The sequence below is a fragment of the Oxyura jamaicensis genome, chromosome Z, assembly GCF_011077185.1.
Source record: "Oxyura jamaicensis isolate SHBP4307 breed ruddy duck chromosome Z, BPBGC_Ojam_1.0, whole genome shotgun sequence".
In the NCBI taxonomy this organism is placed as follows: Eukaryota; Metazoa; Chordata; class Aves; order Anseriformes; family Anatidae; genus Oxyura; species Oxyura jamaicensis.
The window spans coordinates 12,669,802-12,684,673 of NC_048926.1; the positions used below are offsets into that span (position 1 = coordinate 12,669,802).

The 14,872-nt window shown below is 36.2% G+C and overlaps 1 protein-coding gene across 1 annotated transcript in view; it reads left to right on the forward strand.

The window, feature by feature from the left end:
• The first annotated feature begins 1,552 nt into the window (after positions 1-1,552).
• The window catches only part of SLC1A3 (solute carrier family 1 member 3), a 63,512-nt gene continuing 50,192 nt past the window's right edge, over positions 1,553-14,872 (forward strand). Inside the window, exons 1-2 of the mRNA XM_035309963.1 lie at positions 1,553-1,718; positions 3,280-3,554. Of these exons, the coding sequence (XP_035165854.1) occupies positions 3,374-3,554 (181 nt within the window). The 5' untranslated portion in view covers positions 1,553-1,718; positions 3,280-3,373. The remainder of the gene's footprint in view (positions 1,719-3,279; positions 3,555-14,872) is intronic.

Sequence of the window (14,872 nt, forward strand, 5' to 3'; positions counted from 1 at the left end):
TTAGGCAACTGGAACATTACACAGGGCAGAATGAAGTCCTTATCTGGGAGGTTTCAGAAAAAGCATGCCGTACTCCAAAAGGAAACATCAAACAAGCAGATCGCTAAAGGCCAAAGGTCAGTAAAGAGGTCAATTCCCATCTCCAGGCAAAAAGGTGAAAGTATGTAAAAACTAAACCAGGAAAATAATGATGAGATAGACTTTTAAGATGACAGGTATAAGAAAATACAGCACATGGCTTCTGTCTTTGCAACACAAGCAACAAACAATTTTTCTTGCTTTTTAAAATAAATGAATAACAAATAAGGCAATTCAGATGGTTACTTTCTCTCTTGAGAAACCTAAGATAAAGACTTTGCCGTTCTAAATGCAAGTACTAACCTACAGTAATCCCAAGCATGGTTGCATTAAAATGTAAAATTATTTTTCTCTGTATTACACATTATGTGAAACCTGTTTTAAATTAACAAATATTTTAGCAAAACCATTACTGTGACTATGTGAAAGTAATACTTCTTTCAGTTTTATTTCTTACCTAACTATTTTCTGTGTGCCTGGTACATAAGATTATTTCCATATACTTGAAATGGCTTTATAGAGAAAAAGAAAAACATTAAAAGCAACATAATCCATCAGCAGAATTCTTAACTTTTACATTTATCATACATTTATATAAACTTCCATCCATTCATAGTATTTGGTAATCTTTTAGGAAAATGCACTCAGAATCTGATGAAAAATTCAAGGAATTATAGTTATTGAACAACTTAAACTGACTTTAAAATGAAAATGTTCTTCTAATAGTGAAAATCTTTGGGAATTCCCCCAGCTCTCCTCCCCAAGCATCTTTTCAATAGTGCAAACTTTTAAATGCTAAAAAAACTGAAGGCCACTTACTTTCCAAAAGTGGAAGTTTTACGTTTCATTGTTCATTCCCTGCTATTGAAACGGGCTAGATAATGGGGCTTAGCCTCCAGTGAGTTTAAATTGTTGAATTACAACTTTTCTCATCGCAAATTTCATGTATCTTCAAGAAACATACAAAGAATTATAACTGATTAGTTTTTTTCTCAATTCTCAACAATGCTTAAGTCACTTTTGAAAGACATGTCTGATTCCCCACCCTGGAAAGAGGGAGTTCATGAATAAGTGTCTTTAAAGATCAGAAAATATACGATAGCCTCACACTATGCCTCTTTTTAGAACAAGCTAGCATGCTCAAGTATTTTATCATTTATTCTGAAAAGCACAGGAACAGTGTTATGTAATTATGTGGAGGCTTTTCAGCTTTCCAGTCCAGAATATGGAATGAAGAAGCCGTCCCCACTCCGTGTGCGTGTGTGATCCTCCAGTTCTTCCTGGGTTCTGATTTTGCATTTCTAATGAAGCTGAACTGACAAAGCGTGAAAGTGGTCTAAAAGGAAAAACAAAGAAAGTGACCCTGTTCTCACTGTGCCAAGACTCATCAATATTCCAGCAGCTCAGCTTTCCTCTCTTGTCTGATGTCTTTTTTTTTTTTTTTTTTTTTTTTTTTCAGAGCTGGGCTGACAGTCTCCTCCCCTTTCCTTAAGTTACAGGGATAGTAAGTTGCTGTATTCCCCAGCACATGCAGATTGTCAGTTTTCTCTGTCTCCCACTCGCTGAACTGCTGTATCTGCCGGGAAATCCCTGCCTTATCTGCCACCTCGGTGTTTGTACAACACTGCAGATCTGAAAAGGTGAGCTGATCCTTTAATCTGCTGGGGCTTGGGGAACGGAGTCTTCTTTTTTTCTCTCTCCTCCTTTGTACGTTACTTAATGTAACAATACTTTTGCCTATAACCATGTTCTTTCTTGATCTTACTGTTTAACTATAGAGGACAGACTAACTGTGTGAATCATCTTGGAAAGAAAATGCACTGTGAATGAATCTGTGTTTTACAAAATACTGAAAATTAATTGGTCTGAAAAAATCCTTCTTGCACACAGTAGTCGTGTCCAAGCTGGAATACGTACTAACGTAAATATCTAGTTCAGTCTATGAATGTTTTCACTCTAACATGTTGAGCATTCATCATTCCATCACAGAGAATATTGTACTCAAGTGCCAATGTTTAAACATAAGGTAATTCAAAAAGCAGCGATCAAATCCTACCAAAATAAATTTGTTGCAATGTGGTATTTTCTGTAAGACACACTGATTTAAAACCCTGTCTATTTACTGTTTAAGTGCTTCCTAAAAAGAGGTACTTAAGCACTAGAATTATTACGATGTTACAGTTGCATTGTGTATAAGTAGAGAGACAGATTTCACTAGAAACTAACTCTGAACATTTATGAATTTCTAATTTTATCAAAAAAAAAAAAAAAAAAAAAAAAAAACCATGATTAATGAACGCTTAGAAAACTGGATTTTCAGCCTGGAAAACACTTTGTGCAGACTCTATTATTAAATAAGTTCATACTAAGCAGACATAAATATTTCATTTTTAAACAAACAAAAAATAATGTTCTAATGAAGGACTTTTAATACTAAAACATTTTAGGGTTGATTCAGTGTTTGATTTCTTAAAATCAGATTATGGCCCTGTAGTTGCTGTTGGACCAGGCTAGCCATTATTCTGCAATGTGAACTTGTATTATGGTCAGAAGTGACAAGTTAAGTGGGATATAACTTCTGATGCTTTATAGATGTGCTTTAAATAGTTTATACACTTCAAACATGAATGTTATCAACATAAAACTGTCAAAGGCTCATCCTCTAAATTGTCGTTGAGGGATAAATAAACTATTCCTGCTGGGTTTTGCCATGTGAAAAGGAGGAATTCACACAATGCAGACAACCATTTGAAAACATCTGAAATGCAGAACGTTTTAAACGTTCCATTTCAAGCAAAATACTTCTCTCCATTGGTTAGAGTAAAGATGAGCTAGATTTATTTATTTTTATTTTTTAAGATGGCTTGGACCAATGAAAAGTAAACCTGACAGATAGTTTTAAACATTGTAATTACATATAGTTCCAGGTATTGTACCCCTTTTATGTTATTATATCTCTAGCAACTGGGAAAAAAAATTACAGAATGACAGCAAATTCAGAGTAATGTCTGAAGACACAGGATACCTATCTCAACAGCTCATAAAATCCTTTTCAAAGAGTTCTTCTCACAGCCAACAGCTTAGATATTGCAAATAATACAAATTGTACTGAAACATGAAGAATAACTGCTTCCATTTAAACATATGGCTAACCATTCCTCTGAAATCTTATTGCAGTGTTTGTTATTTCTTGTCTTACAGGTTTCTGCAGTACCTCCCACGGAAAAGGGTCTCTCACTTTTCTGAAGGGATTTTGACAGAAGTTAATTGTAAGAGAAAACTTTCTGCAAGACAGATGACTAAAGGTAACGGAGAAGATCCCAAAAGTGGAAGTAGGATGGAACGCTTTCAACAAGGAGTCCGGAAACGTACACTTCTGGCCAAAAAAAAGGTGCAGAGCATAACAAAGGATGATGTTAAAAGTTACTTATTGAGGAATGCCTTTGTGCTCTTCACCGTTGTTGCTGTGATTCTTGGTGAGTAATTTGTTCAATAGGAATATTCTGTTCTTCCATGCATCTGACAATGACAATTTGCCTGGGCAATTTGCATTACAAAAAAGATCCCAAATTCTTCTGAACTGATAAGAGTGTTCTGGCTTGGAGAGTTTGGGCTCTGATGGCAGTATGTTGAAATTTTGGGAACAGCGATTTCAATCATTCTTGTGAAAACTGTGGTGAAAAAAAATCAGCTGTTCTATGAATTCTCCTCTTAAAGAACCAGGTACAATAACTGAATGGAATATTCTCAGCAAAATCTTCTACCAAAACCACTTGCAGCAAAATGCTCAGGATGTAATTTTTACTTACCTTATCTAGCCAAAATAAAGCCTTGTAATGATAAACATAAGTTCTCAATGAACTGATTTAAAATTAAAGGGTGACGTTTTTGAGCAAAATTCTATATCAGAGCCTCAATCTTTTTAGTTTTCCCTTGACAAATGCAAACCTATCAAACCTAAGGACAAGCTTATGCTTGCTCTCACAATGTGTTTCTCACAATCTTACACAAGCATCTTCCAGGTGCAATTGGGACAACAATGAAAATGCTACCTGTTCAAAGGACTGCAAGATATCACTTGATTAAACGCCTTTTTAGAACATATCAAGAGGAATCCAGAACATCAAAAGCACTTAGATTTGGAATACAACAAGCTGTTAATTTAAAATACAGCTACACATTTTGTTCACATAAGAGAATAATCTGACCGAAAAAAAAAAAAAATTAAAAAAGCAAAATATACTTAATATAATTATAGTATAATTATGTGATCACCTCTGGTCATTTTCCTTTAAATACAGATTATTTTTGTTTGATACCAGTAATGCAAAATTATTTTAAATTACTTTCAGTTTTGATGGTCTTTTTCTGGAAGAGAGTTATATTGGTTTGCATAAGGGTAAAATTAAGTACTTTGTTGCTGTAACAGAAAAACCATTCTCTCATATTTATCTATAGTGTTTGATCAAAAGTGCTTTTCATTCCTAACTAAGAATTTGTTCAATGTAAGAAAAGAACCCCGAACGTTCATATCAGGGGTACAAAATACAGACATCCTGTCTACAATACTCAGGAAAGGCAGAACAAACCAAGCAGGTATTGAAACACCCTCCAACCTCTAAGCAATACAATTCTTCAGTCAACATCTGTCTATCCTGGACAACAAGACTAAAGCACTCTTACAACTTTTTCACTGTCACATAGCTCCAGTGTGACCTCCATAAAATTGGCAAAGTGGCAACAGAAAGGTAGTCTGGACAAATGTGTTTACAGTTACTGCATGTTCCAAATAGCTTTAGATGAGTAGTGACAAATGTTAGTCCATGGCTCTGCTAGTACCTACAGCCACTTCAGAATACCAGTAAGGCTGGAACACAAGCTGAAGAATTGATGAAAATGTGTATCTTAAGATGACCCAGCTGCTAAAATTATGTTCATGAACCAGACATATCTGGCATAATGTTCAGAAAAGAGTCTGTTCATTAGTGTTATGGAATATTCCAAAATTTTCTCCCATTTCTGGTCTAATTTTATATTATACTCAGGACTAAAACAGCAAGCTCACACTTGGCAACTCATATAAAGGTAAAACTTCTATTTGGGGGAATTTTTCGCTGTTCTGGAAATTTTCAGAAGTAGGGAACAAGTAGGGAACAATTGGTTGAAAAGTTTGGAAAAGTATTGTTGGTTGAACTGTATCTGTCTAGTTTGGCAAGAACAAAACTTTTATCATCCTTCAGCTGTTTGGTGATCTATGCAAAATCAGATGATGGGCTTTCCTAGCAGACAGTAATTAACATCGCATAATTAATGCACCAGTTAGCACCTCTCACTGCTTCATCAGAGGTACTAGGATGTAAATATAGGTGGAAACCAAACTATACTCAGGTCAAGGTTGAATCATTTAAAAGAAAAGGTGCTTAATGCTCTATGTAGCCTAAACAAATAGAGACATCAATTTCTAAGGCTGTCAGTCCAGCAATGTTCATAAAGACTCAAATTTGGGAAAACACAAATTTTAGCTTAAAAGAGTGCAACATTTCTTCAGAAACGTTTCTTTTAGGCCACTTTTGCCAAGGGAGCAAGATGAAAAACCCTCTTTAATAGAAAGAATTTCTGACTTCTTTGCTGGACAGAATTGATGCTACTAGAGGTCAAGTGTATAGGATTATGTTTTAGCCTGGTTTTGGGACTGTAGCTTGTAGCAGGCATTTGATTTTGTCAGATAACTTTGTGTCTGAGGAAATAAGCATGAGGCTGCAATATGCATTTTTTTGTTTTGCATATGGCTCTTTTACAGACAGAGCAGAGATTTTCTGGCATGCACATAATAAGGAAAATATAACCACCTACCCCAACTTCTCCTGGTAATCCAATTCTGAACTAATTTCTAAAGTAAATTCACTAGTTGCTCCCATACAAAAACAATTACTCTTTAATAACCTAATTACGAACATGTCAGAAGTTATAACTCACATTGAGAATTACTTGCACACCATTTTCTTTTTCCTAAAAATCTGTAGAAAGGTCTTCTTACTTCACATTTTGCACAGGTAGGGTCTATTTAGTACTGCATCATTATTATAATTGTTGCCAATTTTAGGGAAACTCAAAGTGGTTTCAAACCCTTTGAGAAACTTTGAGAAAAAGAAGTGTTCAGCAAAGTGAGTTACAATGACATTTTTCAGATTCTGCTGACCCACCTAGAAATATTAAATTAGTTTTTGTTTGTTTGTTTGTTTTAGTGGATCTTGGCAAAAGCCAAAAGATGTGTGAGATGAATCTGGGAAGCTGACCATTGGTGAATTCAGGGCGTTAAGATGAGCAGGAGCAATTTTAGGTATGCTAGAGGTCTGGTGGCTCATGGAAATTCTTCAGGAAGTCTTAAAAACATTGAAGTGTTAGCCCAATTAGTGGAAAAATCACAGAGGCTGTCCTTTCTCCCATGCTATTTAACTTCATCATCTTGTCCCCAAAATGCCTTTCTTTCAGACACCTTCCTCCAACAGACACTTGGTTCTCTGCTACTTACCTTCCATTTTCCAAAAATGCTACAGGAGACCTGACTTTATTCTGACAAGTCTTTTAAATGCCCAAGAATATCTTGTGAATTCTGAACTTATACTGAAGGAAAGACCATGGTGCCCAGAGCTCCAGAGAAGCTGTTCACAGAGAGGGAGGATGTGGAGTACTATAAAAAGCAGTTTTTGCATAGGTATCAAGCTATCATAGCCTCTTTCAAAGGGGACAAGGATGGAGACTGCTCTGGGAGCTTCTGTCTGTGTGATGGCATCACAATGAGTGTGAGAGGTCCATACGTCCATACCAACTCTGTTCTACAACAGCAAACACCCCAAAATGATCCATAGGATCCCCAAACTTTCCAACATTCTCTTAAAAACAAAAACAAAAAAAAACCAAAAAGCTAGCTAAAAGTACAGGATGAAGATAGTAGGGATGAAGGCATTTCCAATGTCCCTGTGGCCCCGAAAAAGCAGTTATAAAAAGCCTGCAGATGATCCTTCATAATACAGAAGGGGGGATGGGGTGGGGGGAGGGAGGGGAGGCAGGGGAAGCTCTAAAAGATATGGACAATAAAAAGCTGTGCAGAGCAGCAGATTTGCCTATCTCAACATAAAACTTGTCCAGACAACAATTTAAAATGAGTCTTAAGAGGTGCAAGTCCATGATATATGGTTAGATGGAACCCCTGGATAACACCTACAAAAAAGACATTCTCTTGTGTGTTGAAGCAACACCTTTTCTGCTACGGGTAGGTTCTCTGTATCCACTGAAGAGAAGAGAATTTGACCCCATTACAAACCAGCAATGTGTGCTGTGACAGTGCTCAAGGCAGCCTTGGTAAAATTTGCATGAGAACAAAGCAAAGATCCATCACTGTAAGAGAAACAGCTGCAGGAGGTGAATCCTAGGTGAGAGAATAAGGTAAAATGTAAAGAGAGAAATGTGATACTGGACAAAAGGAGAAGATGTACACAAGAAAATCAAGACAGTTTAGGGACAGCTAAAGAAATATTCATGCTATTTATGCTGAACTCAGAGGCTGTCTTTGTCTCCATGCTCTCATACAGAACCTGTCCAGAACGATTGCTTCTTTATACTGTGAACCTTCCTAGCAATATACTGAAAACAAATATATAGCAATAAATCCCTAAGCCAAGACTTAATTCTATTTGAAGTTAAGAAATATTTATAAGTTTGTGGAAAAAAAAATAAACATACACTGTATAGTCCATTGAACAGTGCAACAGTTAAAATTAAAACATGATCTTCTTCAAAAAGGAGAATTATAGAAATAAATACAAAGAGCTGTAATCCTGCCATCTAGTACCCAGTGATAAATGTCAGATGGTGAAATATGAACAGCACACTACTCTGAGAGTTACTTGTAAAATAAAATTATGTACATTTATTATCACAGCCTTAATGTCTTATCATACACTCTGGTGTTAATGAAATGAAACAAGACTAGTTGTCAGACTGCCATACACAATGTAGTAACAACAATACATGTGACTGGTCTGTGAATCACAGCTGTGCATTCAGTAACAGTGCAGATATTAGTAAAGATACAAAATATATTAAATATTACCTTACTTTGTATTTGCTCTAATTTGACAAATGAGTGGACTTGCAAAGTGGTGCTGAAAAGTAACATTTCTGAGTGGTCATAAATCAATCCAAAGAAACAATCATTTACTGCTCTCTTCATACAGTTTGTGAAAACGTAGGCATTGATGGCCTTCTCAAATCTCCCTCTAGAAACCTAATTTACATTGATTTATGTAATACTACTTCATACAAAGCAGATTTCATGGCTGTGGGTAGAATTCAGGTCATTAACAGAGGCATTTAGGATGTTTATGTGATTTCTAAGGGATTTAATGAAAAATTTCCCTGCAGTGTTAGTACAACATGGCAATCATATTATCAAAGCAGAAATAACAATAGAAAAATGGGCCATATTGAAGACCATTAAGGAACAATTTGAGATTGTATGAGCATTGGAGAGGACTAAAAAAGACATTTTCAGCAGCAAATCAGCTAGTGTTAGGGGTGGCCAGTCCATTCCACTTTTCAATGTGTGTGTACTGTATTCACTAGGGTGATGGCAAAGCACTACAAAATCATAAGCAAGGTGCCACTGACTTGTATGCTGAGTAAATCATCTTCTTACCAGCACCCTAGCTATTGAAAAGACTCGAATGAGTTGTCATTTGCACTGGAACGCCTTTCAGCTGGCCAAAATGAAAGTATAGCCCAAGGTGGCATACTCAGTTGTTTATTGATTCCTGAAACTTTAATTCTTCCAGTGTGAATCTGTCACATAGTACTCTTGAAATAATCAGGCATCTAAAAGTTTGTGTGGGTTTTATGATACCAAAGAAAAAATAATTGTATTTTTAGGTGAATCAAGATAAAGGGTATTTGAAAAAGTATATAAAGAAATCCAGTATGAAAGAGGTAAATAAAGAAATTCAATCTTCTGAATAAGGTTAAAAAAAAAAAAAAAAAAGTAAAATAGAAAAAATAGAAATATTCTGATGCTTTGTACTGTAGCATTGACTTTTAGATCAGGATAAATAGCTGCCAGGAGATATTAGTTATCTTTTTCATTTTTTCATGTCTTCTTTAAAAAGTCAGTACCAGAAACTGCATAAAATAATCCATACAGTCACTTTAGCTGTGTAAATCCTCTGTCCATCCTCCTAATTCTGTAGTTTTACTGTGCATCACATTCAGATTTTGTATTTTATTTAGCTTCTGATTAGAACTCAGTAACCCTGGGATTTACCATATTTTGTCATGTATTTGTTGCCTAGCTTAATATAGTCCTGTTCAGCCTGGACCATTTGAGCAATAAGATAATCTAAGCAATAAATAATAATAAATTAAAAAAAGTAAAGAGCTAAGAGATTTCTTCCTTGTATGCTAATTTCTCCAAACTTCTCCATATTCACACAGAGTATGCTGATGTCTATAATGTATATTATGAAATAAATAGGCTCCTAAACATGCTGTTTTAGTTCGTATGCTTGACATAACAACAACAACAACAAAAAAGAGTGCTTGGAATAGGGGAAATACTATGAAAAATAGGAAAAGAACAAATTGAAATTATTCCTGATAGATTTCAGTAAGTGCTGGATTACTCTGTTTATTACATCAGCCCAGCAGAGCTGGAATTGCACTGACACTGTGTGTACTTTTAAACAACATGATGAAAACCCAGAATATATAACTCTTTAAAACCACACAAAATAAGTTTATTTTGATTAGAGATTTTATAGAACATTTTTGGATTAAAATAATAATAACAATAGTATGTCCATGGAACTATAAGTGTGAAAAGGAAAATATTTAAAAGCAGGAAAGGAGGCAAAGAAAACCAGAAAGACAACATGAGAATCAGAATGAAACAAAAGTGTTATTGCTATCCATGCACTGTAGTTGTACTCCCATGATCTTTCTCTTAGTAGTTATATCCACCTTTTGAACCTCATCTAATTCCTTAAATTGAAGAAATGAATTTTCTTTTGTTAAATTTACCACAGCTACCTACCTGCTATTGGTATTGATATAAGATCATAAATGGAAGTCAGTTTAGCACTTATACACTGTGTGCTTGGTATTCACCATTTTGATAACTTGGCATAACAGAAAACTCTTTTGTTCAAGAAAGGTCTATAAAAGATGGGACTTACGTGATAAGTCTAATTTACACTGATCCTTCAAACTGGCGGTAGTAAATATCTCTGCCATTCACAAGGACCAGATTAAAAAAGACAGAAGTTACAATTGTATGATTATAACAGGGCTGTTAATAAAGAAATTTCTGGGAGTACTAACAAAAGGCCATTGATGAATTAGACTGCTGCATACTTTTTGATGTCTTTCGAAATCTTTTTATTTTTACATACATTGAACAAACAAGGACATACTACCTAGTTCTTCAAAGTCTGAAATGTAAGGGAAGCTACATGTGGAATCCAAAGCTCAGACGTGGTTGTCTTAATAGTGCATGCGTGAGAGAGGGCAGATTCAAAAGGTGACCCCAAGTCCACAAAGCAAACATGTAAATGCTTAAAATTTGCTAGGAGAGAAAAAGAAGCAGGATTACTTTCCCACTCCTTACTGAGTGAGCCAGGACCATGTCAGATACTTTCAACCAATCAAGATCCAGAAGCAGATGAACCCTCACCTTGGGAATGGTGTCAACAGTGCTTGAGGAATTGGCTCACACTTTTCCTTTCAAAACTGAAGTTACAGGATGGATTCCACCATTCCTTTCAAAGTTGTGTCATTGGGCAGAATGAAATGCAAGACTTCTAAAGGCAAATATGTATACCAGATACGTATACCTCATGTCTAAAGCAAGCAAAGAGCCCCGGGTTGTTAAGCAAAACTTGGAGCAAGAACAGTAATACAGGGCATCCCAAATCCAGCTGATTTTCTGCATGTGTGTGTTAGACATGCTCAGATCAGTTCCTATGCCCCCAGTACTTACACTGGAAATAGGCAAATTGATGTTTAGGTCATTGCAATTCTGAGAAAAATAGAACCGTGAGAAGTGAGGGGTCTTCCAAAATGAAGTGCCCATTAACTTTATGTATTCCTAGCACTAAGCTTTTTACCTAATGGGACTTTGAAGGTCATAATATGGACTCGGGTACTTACTTTGTGATTAAGTTATGTTCCAGGTGCCAGTTTCCCTTTGCTGTTTTTGTGACCTTTAAGGTAGAGAAATTCTTCCATTCTGAATAATGACTAACAGGGAGAAGAGAGTAGCTATATATATAACCTATATGCCAGCTACATCCAAATCAATTCTCTGTGCTACAAAATTTTCAGAATCACAGACCACCCACTGTATCCCTCAAATGACAACTTGTAAGAAGTCAATCAGTTAAAAAGCTTATGTGAGACTTCTTTTGAATTGACTAAAATAAAACAGTTTGGAAATTCTTTTGTTGAAAGAGGCTGTTGACCAGTAAACTGAATAGATGGGAAATTCTAGTTAGGGATAGTTTCATCAAAGTCATAATAGAGGAAAAAGTGGCTCACTTAACAAAATCAAATAGCTAGAGACTTGAAAGCATCCTAGCTCTCTTTTTGAAAAGATGATAATATGATTCTATGAATTTCAGTCACATACATGAATGCCTTATTGAAAGAATATACTGGGTGATAAATCTAAATAAAGGATTACAGTAATACTTAAACCTGATAGGGCAGCAGTCTTGTATTCTACAACAGGAAATCCTTCTTCTCAGTCTATCCAGGTTGTTAGCATGTGTCAGCAAAATACTAGATGAGAAAGAATCTTTAAAATCTTCCAGAGAAGTCTGCCACGTGAATTATGTTCCATGACCAAACAGTTCTGGCACGGGCATATCTTGATTCAACAAAAACTTAATCCTCAGCGGCAAATACCTCAATTACAGATTTAGACTATCAGCACTAAGTTAAATTAACAGGTGGTTTTGTAGGAATGAGAAGTTGGGCTAGGTCCAGAGAGATATGAATGCATAACATGAACGTCCCACAAATGATCATATAAAACTGCACATCAAGGAAGCCAAACCTGCAATGAAATGTTTTGTAATATATGTTTAAAGTGGAATTAAAAAATTCAAATAAAGGCAACTACCTCAGGCTCTCTGTTAGACTACACCAGAAATTCTTCAGAGTAGAGCTCTGTTTTCTGAGTACATTTGCACAAAGTTCTTGGCACTGAGGGATCTCAGTCCCATTGACTGTGATTCCTGAGTGTTGCTGTACTGTAAAAAAGACAAAATAATACAAAAGGGCAGATGTAACTGTTAAAGAGAAAAAGATAATTTGGTGCTGTTAAGGACTATCTCAGCTTCCAGTTGAGGAAAAACAGGCGAGAAAGTAACTATGTAAACTTTAAAAGAGATCAGCCTTCTTATCTGTTTGGAATTATTTTTAATGGGAGTAAAAACATGAGCATTAGTCAAGAAGGTGGAGCTACAAACTAAACCCAGGCATGAGAAATGTTATGACAGTAATTTTGTAAAACACTAAGTAATACCTTAAGTCTAGACAATACTTCACAAAATATAACCTGACATTTTTTTTTAATGCCAGGTCTTTTTTATATGAGAAAGACAAAATTCCTGAATTTTACTGGAATTATATGTTATTTTTTGGAGCAAAACCAGTACTAGTCTGTCTTTCCATAAAGTCTTTTGTGTGAGAATGAAATTAGCAATATAGAATATACAGAAACACTTAAAGAAATACTAGGAAAAAAATCAAGAAAAAAATTAAAGACTAACAGAGAAGCCTAAGTTGGACAAAAAGAGAATGATATTTTTCATGTGTTATCAAAGAGAGAAAATTACTTCCTGACTGGGGAAGAAATGCAAATGAACCAAATAACTAGAGAGAGAATGGAAACCATGTTACAAGGATAACTGTGGAGCCAAAAAGCAGCAGAGCACAGATTTCAATGGTTTGTTGGTGGTGCTGGTGGCATTTTTGTCTGTTTTAATTTTCTAACAGCACTCAAATGTTTCTATATCCACAGATTTACCATAAAAAATGTCCTCATATAGGCTGTATCTCATAAAGCAGTGATTTTGCTCATTGCTTAGTTACATCAGTTCTTCCACACAGCTTCAGACGCCTCATTCACACCATATGCCTTCTGTCCACAAAATCCAACAAAGAGGTGTTATGTCTGCAGCTGAAAACAACGTGCAAGTTGCTCAGTCATAGCTATTAAGGTGTTTCAGAACTTCAAGCCCCTCTAAAGTTAGTCATTAACAGGCAGAGGTTTTGAGTCTCCTAAGTTTGAGCTGCAAACTGAGTGCCCTACAAAGCTATGTTAACCTAGTTATAAATACTTACAAAATACATGAAAATTACAAAATGCCTCTGGATCTCTGCAAATTGTACTTGTAGATTGATGTTACAAGTCTGGTGTGATTTTGGAAGGTAACAGCCCTCACTGGATGAAGGAGATCTTCAGGGTCAGGTTCAGGAGGCAGGCACTGTTAACACAGTGGCTGCAACACTGGCACTCAGCCTCCACTTGGTACAGTTGGGAGCACCATGGAACATGTGTGATGACTGATCAAGGGTAGCACAGTGACTTCTCTTCTGATACAGGGAACAACTCTTTGACATCAGTGTAATTCTTACTCTGGTGTACATTTTTTTTTTTCTCCTGATGTGTCTCTTTTTATAGCCTTAGAATTCTATCCAGATGGAATCTGAGGCTTTTTGCCTGCTGTTTCTGGTCTTTCACAGCTTAATTGAAGCAGGAGTTTCTGCTGAATCCCTTGATGTCTGGGAGTCTCAGAGAGCCTCAACTTTCATGGGTGCATGCGCAGCAGACTCTGTAGCATGTGGGTAATGAGCAGACTGCCACCATCACTGCATGTCATCCAGGACTCCCAGGGGTAGCCCACTTGTGCACAATAAATATAGTGCATCCTGACTAAAATAGGTTTGGTTTTGGTTTTGTTTGCTTATTTTTATGCACAGATAAAGCAGGTCGATCTTTTTTTTTTTTTTTCCCCCAAAAGAAATAAGTTAATATTTTGCTGCTAGAACTGTCCCATACCACAATCTCTTATCACAGGCTTCTGGATCCCAAGCACGTCTAGGATATTTGACTCTCTTAAAGGACTTCTCCCCTGACTCCTGTCATTATATCTCTTCAGCAAAGTAAACAGATCTGTGTCCAAATTGACCCATAGTCTGCTTCGCTATATGAGAGCTATGAGAGCTACTTTGAGCACAGCTCCTTAAGCTTTCTACTGCTCTACCATCATGCAGTTAAAAGTGCAGGAACACACCACAGGGATATTCAGCTATAGATGTGAGATTCTCTGCTCGGCCTCTGTCATTTAAGAGCAGTAGAGAAAAGTCAGATAATTTATTAAGCCAATTCATACCAGGTCTTCTTCAGGTCTGGAAAAGAGCAGCAGGTTCTTGCTGAAAATAATTCATCCTGAGAAAGAGAGAATTAAAGGAACTCCAAGCTACCTGTTATCCCTAATTCAGAATGGTTTGTGAGGAAGAGTAACTGATCAGGTTGCTTAAGGGTATGTTTTTGTCATCAATTAAGCCACTCTTATTCTGCCATAGGTTACATTTATAGCCCCAAGTGTTTTTTTCACCACTTTCAATTGCACCAGCACCACTGCCATCCAGCACAGCAGTAAAACTGTCCAGGGAAGTAAAGTGGCTGAAAAATTTCACAGTAAAAATAGTTCCTCACTAGTTTAGCTCCCAGATT